Raw genomic sequence first — 16827 nt, forward strand, 5'->3', positions numbered from 1 at the left:
TGTAGAGCACTGCAGGCCACTTGAATACATCATGCAGCTAAAATTGCGTGGGTGTGTTGGTATGGATGTCAGAGTGTGTTTTGTATGTGTGTATTGAGATATATGTGTGTGTGTGTATGTAAAAAAACAACAGTGGCATAATGTGAACAAGCTGACATTTAAAGTGTTAATATCCTGAAAATGAATGAATATTTGGTAATCATGATCATGAATGATGTTGGATAAAAAAAAAAGTCAGAGAAAGTGGAAAACAATATTAATATATATTATGGCAGTTTTTTTACACTGACATTTACGTCCTTGAAGGACAAAAATATGCATACAGTATATATACACTCAGCAAAAAAAAAAAACATCCTCTCACTTTCAACTGCTTTTATTTTCAGCAAACTTAACAGTTGTAAATATTTGTATAAACATAAAAAGATTCAACAACTAAGACTTAAACTGAACAAGTTTCACAGACATGTGACTAACAGAAATGGAATAATGTGTCCCTGAACAAAGGGGGAGGGGGGGGGGGGCTCTTCACTGGCCATGGCAGAACACTGACATTCCTATCTTGCAGGAAATCACGCACAGAACGAGCAGTATGGCTGTTACTAGAGGGTCATGTCAGGATGAGCCTGCAGGAAGGGTACAACATGAGGGAGGAGGATGTCTTCCCTGTAACGCACAGGGTTGAGATTGTCTGCAATGGCAACAAGCTCAGTCCGACGATGCTAAGACACATCGTCCCAGACCATGATGGACCCTTCACCTCCAAATCGATCCCGCTACAGAGTACAGACCTCGGTGTAACGCTCATTACTTCGATGTTAAACCATCACCCTTGGTGAGAAAAATTGCGACTTGTCAGTGAAGAGCACTTTTTGCTCACTGGTCCAGCTAAGGTGGGTTTGTGCCCATAGGTAACATTGTTGCCGGTGATGTCGGATACGGACCTGCCTTACAACAGGCCTACAAGCCCTCGGTCCAGCCTCTCTCATCTTATTGTGGACAGTCTGAGCACTGATGGAGGGATTGTGCGTTCCTGGTGTTGCTGTTGTTGTTGCCGCCATCCTGTACCTGTCCCCCAGGTGTGATATTTGGATGTACCAGTCCTGTGCAGGTGGTGTTACACGTGGTCTGCCACTGCAAGGATGACGAGCTGTCCTTCCTGTCTCCCAGTAGTGCTGTCTTAGACGTCTCAGTACGGACATTGCAATTTATTGCCCTGGCCACATCTGCAGTCCTCATGCCTCCATGCAGCATGCCTAAGGCACGTTCACGCAGATGAGCAGGGACCCTGGGCATCTTTCTTTTGGTGTTTTTCAGAGTCAGTAGAAAGATCTCTTTAGTGTCCTAAGATTTTATAACTGTGACCTTAATTGTCTGTAAGCTGTTAGTGTCTTAACGACCATTCCACAAGTGCATGTTCATTAATTGTTTATGGTTCATGCATTGTTTACAAGCATGTAAAACCTTGTTTAAACCCTTTACAATAAAGATTTCTCTCTCTCTCTCTCTCTCTCTCTCTCTCTCTCTCTCTATATATATATCTATATATATATATATATATATATATATATAAACTAAATTAAACTAGGAAATTACAGTATATACAAAATAAAAAGGAAAATTAAATTCACAATGCAATAAAGAGATAAATATACAATCTATAAAGAGGTCACATCTATAGTAGGCTAATGTAAGTGTGAATTCAGTGCTGTGTCAGCGTCCAAATCAATTAAGCCCAAATTTTATAAATGCCATGAAAAAAAAAGATATTTAACATACATAAAGATTTTGTAAACTGTAATGTGAGTTTTCAAGAGAAATTCTCAGTTTGGTACCCAGGTTAAAATGTGCAACGTGATCTTTAAGGTTGCCAGGGGTTACATTGACGTCAATGGCGGACTTTGATTGGTGTTTCCCCGTTTCCGGTGGGCAGACGTCCAAGCCCTTGTGCAGAATAAAGAGTCGCTCTGCCTGAATCTTGAATAACGGAGTAACACACACATCGAGTCGCCTTAAAGGCTCGGTAAGGAATAACTGTAATTAATATGTCATATTTGTTGCGCGGTTTGATGTAACATTAAACGTGTGATTATCGCTTATGCTGTAAATATCATTTGTTTATGGTATAGATGAAGATGGCGACCACTCTGCGGCCTTCTATTAGATATTTATGTCACCTTATATTCAAATATCATATTAAAAACGACGCACTTTGCCTATTTGATTATTTTATAGGTTCTCGATTAGGATTCGATCACATGTTGAGAGCAGCATATCTGTTCTGTATGATATTTAGAAATTTTGACGTAGGCTACATTACAGTTATATTGCATATGCAATGCATTATATGTTTATAGTCTGCTCGTCTCGGTCCAAATGAATTAAAGATTGTGATGGAGTAGTTTAACCATCGTAAATGAATTAGTATTTGAGTGGGAAAATGGTCTTGGCTTGTAGACATTTTTTGTTATTTATAAACAATAATAAGAAAGCAATCTGCAACATGAAGTTGTAAATGAGGAATCATACTAAACTCATGCAGTGGATCAGACTGTCCAGGAGTTTTGAAACAAAGATAATCTGCAGATTATTTTCGACATCAATCCCATGAACTATAATGATGCTGTAATCTGTTCCTGTCTTCTATGGGAATCCAGCATGGCCAGAACATTAAATCTGCACTGGGTTTTTAATTCACTTTCAGGATGTGCAGCCATTAATGATATTGTTGTTAATTATAATTCCAGTTTGGATTATGGAGCATTTCCAGACATTTATAACAGAACTAAACATACTGATTACAGTTAAGGAAAGCACAAAAATGGTGTGTATGTTTATTATAACATCTGAAACACTCAACTAAGTAATCCAAAATAACATTATGATGCACATGATGTGACATGGGTGTAATTGTGGTTTCTGTTCAAACTAACATTGCCGTTAACTTTTAAAACACCAAACAAACCCTATATATGTTATAAAGTCTTATATTTCCCCAAAATATTTGGATTTTTAATTCTCATTAGTGGTCGACCAATATATTGCAGAGGTTGGTAAATCAGACTATATTCTGACTTATTAATAATCAAATCGGCCAGTAAATTTTCCCGTTTGGCCCATTATTTTGTTTTCCTTAGGGTGCAGAAAATCGCCTGCATGCATGTGAAGCAACGGAGATATGTAAACGACCAGTCATGGTTTGTGCCATCGTGTTACAACAATAATAGACCAGTGTGCTACACAGTGTCATTTAAACGGTCTGCATATCAGAGCGCGGCAGATGCGTTTGAGATCATAATGTTAAAGTGCTCGTCTGTTTCATTCTCACTCTCTCTCCTCAACAGTTCCCTGCAACTTTTAATTGTTTTGTCTAATGATAAAAAGGAAAATATCAATAAAACTACTTTTATATACCGTCTGCAAATATGCTCATATCTCATTTAAACAGATGTAATAAACAAACCTCACAAAACTTCAGCAGATCCAGCATCCTGTGGAGCACTCATTTATTTATCTCTAAAGCACGTATTCTAACAGCCTCTCCTTCCTAAAGTCGCCTTTAACTTTATTTTTCTAATTATAAACGGCAAATATCAATAAAACTTCTATTATATACCATTTGCAAATATGCATACACCTCATTTAAACAGATGTAATTCATGAACATCATGGAAATCCAGTGTGTTCTTCACGTCAAGCGCTCATCTAATATCGTCCCCTGAAGTGCATATTATATCAGGCAGAATCAAAACTTCAGGATCAAAAGTTCCTCTCATTCACAAATCATGACGGTCTCTGACCTATGACAATCCAAACTGGCGATCCAGGCCTTTTAAACTGTCAAGAGATTGAGGCTCAAGCTGGATGCGCACAAATGCGAGAGTGCAACTTAAAGAATGCGTCCAAAACCAGGAAAAATGCTGCCTCCAGAGGCTGTATACGGAGGAAGGATGAAAATAAAGTTGTGTTCAAACTGTTCGGAGATCAGTTTCCTTAAAGAGTTCCAATCATTCAAAACAGCTGTCAGTTAAGCCATAAACAGATTAGGCAGCAAGGTAGCAAGTCAGCTGCCAATGTTTACGGATGCAGCCCAAGGCAAAAGTGCTTGACGTGTGCTGTAGGTAAATGTTTTATTCACTGTGCACTGTATGTACAATTCATTTGATTCAGTATTTTTTGAGTAAATGTGATTGCTAATGTGGACATCCATTGTCGCTGGACTACTGTGTGTACTGTTATGTCCTTCTTTCTTATATATTATAAATTTCTTCATGTGCAAATAAATTACAAAAATGTAATGACTAAACAGAAATCTGAAGAAACTGCCATCTACCATTTAAAGTACAATATTATTTTTCAATTTTGTGTGAAATTGAGTAAATATAGTGCTAAATAAGAGTTTTTTTTTTTAGCAATTTTATGTTTGTTATTTACTATATTATATTGTGTGATATAACAGCATCGGCCATTAAAAAACCCATATAGGTCAACCACTAATCCTCATTAAGATGGACTCTACATGCTTTATGTTTGGGTTCCCAAATATATAGATACTATAGATAATAATAGTCATTTTGATATTAACCTTTATACTTCCTTGAAATTCTCTAAATATATTCCTCTGACTCAAAGGGATAGTTCACCCAAAAATGAAAATTCTCTCTTCATTTACTCACCCTCATTTCATCCCAGATGTATGTGACTTTCTTGTGTTCTGCATAACAAGATTTAAGCTCTTTAGATCCTCAAAAAAAGCATATTAATGCAGCAGAAAAGTAATCCATATGACTCCAGTTAAATCTATTTCTTCAGAAGCAAAATGATTGGTGTGGGTGAGAAACCGATCAATATTTAAGTAATTTTTTGAAATTACTTTTTCCACTTTCACATTCTTCTTTTGTTTTTTTGGTGATTCACATTCTTCGGGCATATCGCCACCTACTGGTCGGGCCTGGTAAAAGGTGGAGATTTATAGTAAAAAATAACTTAAGTATTGATCTGTTTCTCACCAACACCTATCATATCCCTTCTGAAGACATGGATTAAACCACTGGAGTCTTATGGATTACTTTTATGCTGACTTTATGTGATTTCTGGAGCTTTGAAGTTCTGCCCACCATTCACTTGTATTGGACCTACAGAACTGAGATATTTTCTAAAATCTTAGTTTGTGTTCAGCAGAAGAAAGTCCTAGACATCTAGGATGGCAGGAGGGTGAGTAATAGATGACAGAATTAAACTTTTTGGGTGAACTATCCCTTTAACCCTCAGTTGCATCAGGCATGCATCTTTCAACATAGTTGTAAAAAAGTTTGTTGAGGATGTTTGGAGCATGTTGTCAAGTTGAAATTTTGATTATGATCAGTTATCGTGCGATTAGGACAAGTACAATGTTAATGTTTGTTTAGCTACTAAAACAGCTTTGGGGTCTCTCAGACAACAAACACCAGGGCTAAAATGCTGGTTATATTTAATCTTCTCACAACTGTCCTTTTGTCCTGTAACACATTTTTTTCTATTTCTGCACCTCTGCAGATCAAAGGTCAGATCTTGCGTTCACCATGGCATCAGGCAGTGCGAACAGTGAGGAGGAGAAGAGTCTTAGAGAATGTGAGATATATGTGCAGAAACACAACATCCAGCAGTTGCTGAAGGACTGCATTGTCCAGCTGTGCACCTCAAGGCCAGACAGACCCATGGCCTTCCTCAGAGAATTCTTTGAGAGGCTTGAAAAGGTTTGCACTCTTTTGTACATTTACATTACAATAATACTGACATAAAATAAACTTTTTTTTTCTATAGAGAACTGGGACGTCTTGTTTTAAAGACTTGTTCATTAAAGGAATGAGTGTTACAGTGATTTATCACAGTGTTTTTAAGGTTGTTAACCCCCACGGGTGTCTAAACCCCAACTAACTGTGGTAAAACCACTGTTCATGAGTTCACTGGTTCATATAGTCCTGGAGCTCATTAAGGTAAACAGATTTCACAATCTCAATGCTGATAGGCTTTCGCGACAATGCGGCATGCAGATTTTTCGCTCGAGTTGAAAAATGTTTGCGACTATTTGCGTCTTTGCATTGACTTTGTATGTAATCGCGCCAACGCAAAACGCTCGCTTCGCGTTTTATGTGAATGCACCATTATTGTTATCAGTTTACTGTTGCTAGTAGCATTGCAACTTGTCAATTTAATATTATCAGCATTTTACAATGGCTTTGAACACAGATCATCCAATCCCAGTTTAGGGTCAGAACTAATAAAGAGTCAGTTTCAAACAAAATCTTTCATAGAGTGCAACAGTGTTGTTCCTGAATTAAAAATTATATAATTTGTTTCCTTGTTAAATATTTTTGTCAATATTTTATAAACCTTTAAAGACAGACATACTGTGAGCTCCGAGATTCTTAATTGCTGGACTACACTTCTGTTGAAGCCATCAGTCAGCATCATTTCAAATGAATTAATCCAATTTAGCAGCAACATTTTTATAAATAAAGAACTACACTACCCCTGATACAACAGAGAAAGTTCCACCAATCAAAGAAACGCGGCAGACAAAGCGCACCAAAAGAGCTCTGCAGAGACTGCCCACTCCCATGACATCCTGTAATTGATGCAACCAAGTCAATCTCCCTACACTCAAAATATATAAATATATATTTTGCATTAAATTGAAAAACATATGGTTTCTATACTTGTAATCAACACCTTTAAATCAACAGTTTTATATTTTTCCATTGTTTTTAATTGAATTGCGTCATTCACAATGCTTCATGGGATTGTAGTTTATTCCCTCATCAAAGACATTAAGTACACAGTCTTGTACCTTTGTCTTTTTATACGATGCTTCAAATCAAAATTTGAAGTGTTGTTTGTTTTGTTGATTCACCTAAGAACTGGCTGGTTTGATTTATGGCTCAGAACTCTTTTATGAATGATTTTATGAAATATCTATGGAAAAAATGTGAATGGGAAGTATATTTCTGGAACCAAGACAGCTAAAAAAATTGTATTGCACTCTATCGAGGGTACTACATCTGAATATTTATTTATTTTATCAAAGTGAAGCTTTGCCACATATACTGGTGATAATTATTATAATTTTTTTAAATTGTGAACCATTTGGATTTAATAAATATGCATGTGTCATCTCATTGAATATTCACATATGTGCACATTTTATATACACACACTGATGGCCACTGGCAGAATAATGTACAGATTTTGCTGTTTTGGAAGGAAATTGGTACTTTAATTCACCAAAGTGGCATTCAACTGATCATACAAAATACAAACAATAAAATAACCTAATAAATGTACCTAATAAATAACATGGAATAGTACATTTAGTACAGGAGCAAAATCTCACTTGAAAATAGCTATTGAAAGATGCTAGACATTGCTAATTTAATAGGGGAACGTGATATAAAATGTATATGTTTTTAAATTCTATTGGTTGTTTTGGATGTTTTATGAATGTTTGATCATATATTGATGAAAGTCACAGTTATCTAAATCCAATAAAAATCCAATATACCACATTAAATTATTGATTGTGAATGTATTCTGTTTGTGTCTGCCCTGTGCACAGGAGGAAGTCAAGCTCCTGAACCAGCAGAAAGGCAGCTCTCGCTCAGACTCTCGTGAAGATGAGGTGTCCCCTCCAATGAATCCTGTGGTGAAAGGTCGCAGACGGAGAGGGGCCATCAGTGCTGAGGTCTACACTGAGGAGGATGCCACCTCCTATGTCAGGAAGGTCAGAAGCTCACTGTCAGTCTCAACCCTGTCCTTGACTCACTGGATTAATCAGTCATGACTTCTGAAGCCTCTGTACATTGATCCTACATGATTAGGAGTTTTACTGTGAATGAACAAATGTGTGCTAAAGTCAGGTTTTTTCTGTGTGCAGGTTATCCCGAAAGACTATAAAACCATGGCTGCTCTTGCCAAAGCTATTGAAAAAAATGTGCTCTTCTCACATTTGGATGACAATGAGAGAAGGTGCTATACTGACATTTAATTGTTTCAGTTTTATATTTTTACTCATAAATGTTAATTAATTCAATTATATTGCTGATATTTTAACCCACAGCGACATATTTGATGCAATGTTCCCAGTCACCTACATTGCAGGAGAGATTGTCATCCAGCAAGGTAGAGCTTTTGAAGAATCAAATTTATTGCAGATTACAAATCCAAAAATATACAAGATAAGAACTTTTTGTTGTTATTGTTTGTTTCTCAATTGTTTCTTAGGTGATGAAGGGGATAACTTCTATGTCATCGACCAGGGTGAAATGGATGTAAGTTATACCACCAAGTTGTGGATGTCTTCATATACAGTTGAAGTCAGAAGTTTACATACACCTTAGACAAATACATTTAAACTCAGTTTTTTACAATTCCTTACATTTAATCATAGAAAACATTCCCTGTTTTAGGTCAGTTAAGATCACTACATCATTATAAGAATTTGAAATGTCAGAATAATAGTCGAGAGAATGATTTATTTAAGCTTTTATTTCTTTTATCACATTCCCAGTGGGTCAGAAGTGTACATACACTTTGTTAGTATTTGGTAGCATTACTTTAAAATTGTTTAACTTGGGTCAAATATTTTGGGGGTAGCCTTCCACAAGCTTCTCACAATAAGTTGCTGGAATTTTGGCCCATTCCTCCAGATAGAACTGGTGTAACTTAGTCAGGTTTGTAGGCCTCCCAGTTCTTTCTGCAGCAAAGCACACCCACAACATGATGCTGCCACCCCCATGCTTCATGGTTGGGATGGTGTTCATCGGCTTGCAAGCCCTCACCCTTTTTCCTCCAAACAAAACTTTGGTCATTATGTCCAAATGGTTTAATTATTGTTTCATCAGACCAGAGGTCATTTTTCCAAAAAGTAAGATCTTTGTCCTCATGTGCACGTACTAACAGTAGTCTGACTTCGTGGTGATTTTGGAGCAGTGTCTTCTTCCTTACTGATCAGCCTTTCAGGTTATATTGAGATAGGACTCGTTTTACTGTGGATATAGATACTTGTCTACCTGTTTCCTCCAGCATCTTCACAAGGTCTTTTGCTGTTGTTCTGGGATTGATTTGCACTTTTCGCTCCAAACTATGTTCATCTCTTGGAGACTGAATGCGTCTCCTTCCTGAGCTGTATGATGACTGCGTGGTCCTATGGTGTTTATATTTGCATACTATTGTTTGTACAGATGAACGTAGTACCTTCAGGCATTTGCAAATTGCTCCCAAGGATGAAACAGACTTGTGTAGGTCCACTTTTTTTTTCTGAGGTCTTTGCTGATTTCTTTAGATTTTGTGAGTTTGAAGGTAGGCCTTAAAATACATCCACATGTGCACATCCAATTCAGTACACCTCCTGTCAGAAGCTAATCGGCTAAAGGCTTGGCATAATTTTCCGTTAACTTTCTTGTATGTAAACTTCTGACCCACTGGAATTCTGATATAGTCAATTAAATGTGAAATAATCCATCTGTAAACAATTCTTGGCAAAATTTCTTGTGTCATGCACGGAGTAAATGTTCTAAACGACTTGCCAAAACTATAGTTTGCTAATATTAAATCTGTGGAATAATTAAAAAATTAGTTTTAATGACTTCAACCTACGTGAATGTAATCTTCTGACTTCAACTGTATAAAGCTCAAGAACATTTTTTGCTTTTGTCAATGCATTTTAAACTTTGAATGAATTACATATGAAGAGTAAAGTTCTTTTTAGTTTACTGTTCTAGTGGTGTAAAATCTCTTCACAGGTGTATGTGAACAATGAGTTGGTGACCAATATTGGTGAGGGGGGCAGCTTTGGAGAGCTGGCTCTAATCTATGGTACCCCCAGAGCCGCCACTGTCAGAGCCAAGACCAACGTTAAGCTCTGGGGCATAGACAGGGACAGCTACAGAAGAATACTAATGGTACATCTGTCCTTTCTTATGTACATAGACCACAGAAAGCTCTATTTAGGAGGTATTTAATATTCAGTAACAATTGTGTTTGATATTAGGGAAGCACTTTAAGGAAAAGGAAGATGTATGAGGAGTTCCTGAGCAAAGTATCCATTCTAGGTAAGTGTTTAATATCTTTGAGCTATGAATGTAGTAGTGTAGTAAAGGGCTGGGAAAATATTTTAAATATTAACAATATAATCGCAATGATTTTACTAATGATATACAATTATTTATATGATTTGAATGTGCTTTGTTTGGCCATTAAGTTTCATAAAGAGCCTATCAGTAGACTAATTTCACAAAACTTCAGGACTGCACAATTAATGAAAATAACAAAATGGTGATATGTTCATATGTGATTATTAAACTGTAAAAGTCTGCGATTAAAGACAGATAAACATGGTTTGTGTACGTTTCAGCATAAACAGGGTGATGCACTAATATGTGTGCACATGCAGGACTCAAGTTTTTTGTGATCTTAGAGCAGTTTACATGCATTGTGAAAGAAAAGTGCTGCATGTTTCAGCATTTGCGGAAATGCAAACATTAGTAACCACAACAAATGATTATACAAATCTACAAATATAACAGAAAAGAAGATGAAAGCATTTCACCAGATGTGGAACATTGTCAACTGTCAAATACACAAAAATTTCAGTGTCAAAATAAAATCTCCAGGTGAAGGTAAAGTGAATAGGACAGAAATATATTACTTTTGTATAAAAAAATCGAATCCTCAAAATAATCAGAATTGGAATGAGCTTTATTGCTGAGTGTTCTCATGTGCACAAGGAATTTTATTTGGTGATAGGAGAAACAAGTGCACACAGAACATTACAGTGATACATAGAATATAAAACAAGGTAAGAGTATAAATAGACATGCAAATAATAGGACATATAACAGAATGGCGTATGTACATGTGCAAGTGGTAATATATGTGCAAGGTAGGGGTATGTACAGTTATTGAATGTGAATTTTCATATGTACATGAGTTATGTATTTACATTGCACTATGGGGGAGTCCTGAGGCAGTTTAATTGTTCATGAGGAAAATGGCCTGAGGGTAAAAACTGTTCTTTTGCCTGGATGTCCTGGCGCTCTGTAGTGCCGTCCAGAGGGAAACAGTTCAAAGAGGGAGTGGGCAGGGTGTGTGGGGTCCAGAGTGATTCTACCTGCATGGTTCCTCACTCGAGACGTAAAGGTCTTTGAGGATGGGCAGGGGGGCACCAATAATCCTCTCAGCAGTCCTGACTGTCCATTGTAGTTTCCTTCTGTCTGATTTGGTGGCTGAATCAAACCAGACAGTTACAGATGTACAAAGGACAGACTCAATGATGGCCGAGTAGAACTGTGTCAGCAGCTCCTGTGGCAGGTTGAACTTCCTCGCCTGGCGAAGGAAGTACAACCTCTGCTGAGCCTTCTTCAAAATGGAGTCTATGTTGGTGTCCCACTTCAGGTCCTGAGAGATGGTAGAGCCCAGGAACCTGAATGACTCCACTGCTGCCACAGTGCTGTTCAGGATGGTGAGGGGAGTGCAGGGGGATTTCTCCTGAGGTCCACTATCATCGCCACTGTTTTGAGCATGTTCAGCACAAGGTTGTTGTGACCTCACCAGACAGCCAGCTGATCAACCTCCCATCTGTATGCAGACTTGTCACCGTCGTGGATGAAGCCGATGACAATAGTGTTGTCTGCAAACTTCAGGAGCTTGACAGTGGGGTCTTTTGCAGTACAGTCATTTGTGTACAGGGAGAAGAGCAGTGGAGAGAACACATGAATGAGGAGCACCAGTGCTAATAGTGGGGGTCCCGGATGTGAGTTTCCCCAGTCTAACTAGCTGCTGCCTATCTGTCAGAAAGCTGGTGATCTATTGACAGATTGAAGTGTACATGGAAAGCTGTGTCATTTTAGTTAAGAGAAGATCAGGCATGACGGTATTGAAGGCTGAACTGAAGTCCACAAATAGGATCCTTGCATAAGTACCAGGTTTGTCGAGGTGTTGCAGGATATAATGCAGTACCATATTGACAGCATCATCCACAGACCTGTTTGCTCGGTAAGCAAACTGACAGGGGTCCAGCAGAGATCCAGTATAGACCTTCAGGTAGGCCAAAACCAGTCTCTCAAATGACTACAGACTTGAGAGCGACAGGTCTGAAGCCATTAAGTCCTGTGATTTTGGGGGACTGGTATGATGGTGTAGCATTTGAAGCAGCAGGGAAATTCACACTGCTCCAGTGATCTATTGAAGATCTGTGTAAAGATGGGGGCCAGTTGGTCAGCGCAGACTTTCAGACAGGCAGGTGAAACACTGTCTGGGCCTGAAGCTTTCCTAGTCTTTTATTTCCGAAAGACCTGGCACACATCCTCACAGATCATAAGTGCAGATTGAGTTGGAGGAGGGGGTTTCCAGGAGTTGTTGGTGTATGTGTGAAGTGAAGATCAGAGCGGGGGAGGGGTGTGAGACTGGGCTTTTCAAACCTGCTGTAAAACACACTCAGTTCATCTTAACTGAATCTGCATGAGTATCATCAAAATCTTGCCAGGTTTGATGACAATGACACCAATGAAAGGAATGCCACACCATGTTTGAATGTTCTTTTTATAATTTAAAACCAGAAAAATGACTTTTTGTTAAATATTGTACTTGATAAGTGTGCTCATGCTAATTAAAATACACTGATCACCCACAACATTAAAACCACCTGCCTAATATTGTGTAGGTCCCCCTCGTGCCACCAAAACAGCGCCAACCCGCATCTAAGAATAGCATTCTGAGATGCTATTCTTCACACCACAATTGTACAGAGCGGTTATCTGAGTTACCGTAGACCTTGTCAGTTTGAACCAGCACGAGGGGGACCTACACAATATTTGGTAGGTGATTTTAATGTGGCTGATCTTTGTAAATGCCATTGGTTTTATATTTTTATTATCTATTGCAATGTCATTCATCCATTTGTAAGTGTGATTTAAATGTCCAAATACTTTTTGAGGCTGCTGTATTTGCTCTTTCAGTAAAATTACAATAGTTCTACTATGATGAGGCAGTGAGGACAGTATAGTTTGTTTTTTCTGTGAGCCAATTGTATGTGATCATTGCAGAGTCTCTGGATAAGTGGGAGCGTTTGACTGTGGCTGATGCTCTGGAGCCAGTGCAATTTGAGGACAGTCAGAAAATCGTGGTGCAGGAAGAACCAGGGGATGAGTTCTTCATCATCCTAGAGGTGAGCTTTGCCCTTCTGCCGGAAGTATGTCAGTGTTTGTGCAAGTGTTTGTTTCTGTTTTCCAAAGTCACAATGTCTCTTTGCTTCCCTAGGGATGTGCAGCTGTTCTGCAGCGTAGGTCAGAGAATGAGGAGTTTGTAGAGGTCGGCCGTTTAGGACCATCAGACTACTTTGGTTAGTGTTGCAAAACAACACTGAAGTTTCAAGAAAATATTAACTTTGCACTCATTAATGTTTTACCCCAAAATAAATGCATATTTATTGCAATTAAATGCAATTATTTTGGAAAAATATGTTCAAAATCATTTACACTCTTGAAATGAGGGCTGAAGTCACATCAGTAGCCTGTTTTATTTTAAATGGAGCTGGGCTGCCTCATTTTGGCCATTTAGGTTGAAATCACATGACCAGGCAAATAGTGCTTATTTTAACTCAGAAACCCTGAATCATGGCTGACTGACAATTCTACAATTATTGCTTTTGCGTGATGCCACATCCACACAGCTACAGTAGGTGTCAGTATAAGTCGAAGATTACTGCTGTGTAGGACGAAGCAACATAAACAAATAAAATTACTGAGTGCACTTTTGTTATACATCTAATGCAAAAAGTATGTAATATAATATGTTCCAGACAAGACCAGGAACCTCATTCTAAACTATTATAACGGTTTCAGTCTGAGAGTCACCTCTGGATCAACAACATCTGCATTTCATAGGCTGGAAAAAGGAATAATCATTTGGTGTACTATCTCAGTGATCTTGTTTGCCTTAGCCATGAATTTGCTAGTTAAGTCAGCAGAGGTGGAATGCAGAGGCCCACTTACTCGGTCAGGTGTGCGACAGCCCTCCATCAGAGCGTTCATGGACGATCTGACAGTGACCACAACATCTGTACCGGGCTGCAGATAGATCCTCCAAGGCCTTGAACACCTCATCAGCTGGGCCCGAATGGACTTTAAACAAGCCAAGTCCTGGTCCCTTGTGGTGAGAAAGGGAAACGTAACCAACAAGTTCCGTTTCTCCCTGGGAGGATTCCAAATTCCATCAATCACAGAGAAGCCAGTTAAGAGCCTGTGGAAAGTCAGCCACACCCTGCGGAGGTGGTTGGGCCTCCCTCGCATCCTCAGCAGCATAGCCTTGTATGGGAGTAAGAACAAGCTACAACTCCCCTTCAGCAGTCTGATGGAGGAGTTCATGGTTTCCCGGGCAGGAGAGGTGCTGCTGTACAGAGAGTCCACTGACACCAAAGTTTCCTCGGCTGGTATAGAGGTGAGGACAGATAGGAAGTGGAGGGCCCAGGAGGCAGTCGACCAGGCTGAAGCGTGGCTGTGGCACAGTGTGCTGGTGGGGACAGTGGTGTCAGGACGTGCAGGGCTTGGTTGTATCCAAAGACCACGATACAACAAGGCCCAGGGAAAGGACAGGCATTGACTGGTCCGAGAAGAAATCCGATCAGGGGTGGAGGAAAGACGGATCAGTAGGATGGTGGGGATGCGACAACAGGGGGCGTGGACTCGATGGGAAGAGATAATGGACCGAAAGATCTCGTGGTCAGAGTTGTGGAAAGCAGAGCCACACCGGATCCAGTTCCTTATCCGATCAGTCTACGATGTCCTCCCCAGCCCAACCAACCTTTTCTCCTGGGGCCTGATAAACATCCCCGCATGCCCTTTGTGCCAAAAAAGAGGGTCCCTGGAGCACATATTAAGCTGCTGCCCTAAAGCCCTGGGAGAGGGACGTTATCGGTGGCACCACGATCAGGTGCTAAGGGTCATTGCAGAAGCCATCAGCACAGGGATCTCCCTCAACAGGCACCAGCAGCCAGCACAGTGCTCAATTGCATTTGTCAAGGCTGGAGAGAAACCACAACAGAGCAGGAACCCAGCAGGGTGACTTCTGGCAACAGCCCGGGTCTGGCAGCTAAAGGTTGACCTGGGAAGGCAGCTCAAATTCCCAGAAACCATCGCCATGACTACACTTAGGCCTGACATGGTCCTCCCTCAGAATCATCAAGGCAGGTCGTCCTACTGGAATTGACTGTGCCCTGGGAAGACCGAATGGAAGAGGCCTTTGAAGAGGGCCAAGTATGAGGAATTGGCTGGTGAATGCCGTAGCAGGGGATGGACGACCCGCTGCCTCCCCATCGAGTTTGGCTGCCGAGGGTTTACCGGCAAGTCGCTCTACAGGGCCCTCAAGCTCCTGGGAATAAGGGGACTGCACAACAAGAAAGCCATCAGGAACATTACGGATGTCGCTGAGAAGGCATCTAGATGGCTGTGGATCAAAAGGGGTGATCTGTGGATCACACATGCTACCTAGTCACAAGTCGGGGACTGATCACCCCTGGCTGGGTCGCCTGGGCGAGGGTGAATGATGTTGAAAGACCCGAAACACCCGATGACTCCAGGTTACATCACTGATGATGTGTCTAGGTCGCACCTGCAAGGTGTATGTTAAATCATTAATGTAGTTAAGATAAAGTAATGTAATTATTGAAAAATAATAACACAAGGAATAATTAAATGAGTAGAAATAAAATGTATAATAATTATACAAATAATCATGATTTAATGTAGTTCAAATTAAAAATAATTTAATTTACAATAACACAAGAAATAAACAATTGTATTAAATTAATAAAAATAATAGATAAAATATAAGAATGATCAAAAATAATCATTATGCTAATGTAGTTAATTAAGTTAAAATATATAACAAGTAATAAATGAAAGAATTTAATAAGAATAATAAAATATAAAATTATAATAAAAATAATCATGCTATATAGTGTTAATTTAATTTAAAAAATAATAAGTAATAATTAAAATGAATAATAATATGAATTAAAATGTATTATTGTGATAAAAGGTTTGCAATGCTATTTAATGTAGTTAATTAAAAGTGATGACATTTTTCATAAAGATAATAAAATATATTACACTGTAATTGTATATGATTAATATATATATATATAATATATATGGCCTGTTTGTAAGTTACTCACATTATTTTCCCCCTCACTAGGTGAAATTGCTCTGCTGATGAACCGACCCCGTGCAGCCACCGTGGTGGCCCGTGGCCCTCTGAAGTGTGTCAAGCTGGACAGGCCGCGTTTCGAGCGGGTGCTGGGGCCGTGCTCGGACATCCTCAAACGCAACATCCAGCAGTACAACAGCTTTGTCTCGCTCTCCGTCTGAAACTATCCATCCCCCAAAACCTCCACCGCAGGGTCCACCGACACCATTTAGCTCTTCATCTCCTTATTGTTTTAAGTGTTTAAAGGCCCATTACCTTCACATGCTTCATAAATTGCTTCCCATGTGACTGTGACATCAGTCTAAAGCTTTAACAGCCTGTTTAGTCGGACATTTAGAGCCAAATGAAAGAACAGACAATCCAAACATATGTTCCTCCAATCAAATCCCAGCCTTTACTCTACAATGTTTTTAACTTTAACTCCAAGCAGTGAACAAAAACAAAATAGACGAGTAAAAAATATATATATTTATAATAAGTTATTCTAAAACAAGAAACCTGTTTAAAATTCCTTTACCCTCACAGTGCTGAAGTTAGTTTTTTAAAGACTAGTTTTATAAAAAGATGAACTGTCTACATATGTATGAA

At 39.1% G+C, this 16827-nt stretch overlaps 1 protein-coding gene across 1 annotated transcript; it reads left to right on the forward strand.

Moving 5' to 3' along the window:
- The first annotated feature begins 1928 nt into the window (after positions 1-1928).
- LOC127633302 (cAMP-dependent protein kinase type I-alpha regulatory subunit-like) lies at positions 1929-16821 on the forward strand. The gene is made up of 11 exons (XM_052112315.1): positions 1929-2023; positions 5536-5735; positions 7595-7759; positions 7913-8004; positions 8096-8157; positions 8260-8306; positions 9780-9938; positions 10028-10088; positions 13080-13201; positions 13294-13375; positions 16228-16821. The coding sequence occupies exons 2-11, from the start codon at positions 5562-5564 to the stop codon at positions 16398-16400; spliced, it is 1137 nt and encodes a 378-aa protein (XP_051968275.1). The 5' UTR covers positions 1929-2023; positions 5536-5561; the 3' UTR covers positions 16401-16821.
- Positions 16822-16827: the final 6 nt, after the last annotated feature.

The sequence above is a fragment of the Xyrauchen texanus genome, chromosome 40 (genome assembly GCF_025860055.1).
Source record: "Xyrauchen texanus isolate HMW12.3.18 chromosome 40, RBS_HiC_50CHRs, whole genome shotgun sequence".
In the NCBI taxonomy this organism is placed as follows: Eukaryota; Metazoa; Chordata; class Actinopteri; order Cypriniformes; family Catostomidae; genus Xyrauchen; species Xyrauchen texanus.

Coding starts and splice junctions, on each gene's coding strand:
- LOC127633302 (XM_052112315.1), top strand. CDS start 5,562: ATGGCATCAGGCAGTGCGAACAGTGAGGAGGAGAAGAGTCTTAGAGAA. Junction 5,736..7,594: donor TCTTTGAGAGGCTTGAAAAG/GTTTGCACTCTT, acceptor CCCTGTGCACAG/GAGGAAGTCAAGCTCCTGAA. Junction 7,760..7,912: donor CCACCTCCTATGTCAGGAAG/GTCAGAAGCTCA, acceptor TTCTGTGTGCAG/GTTATCCCGAAAGACTATAA.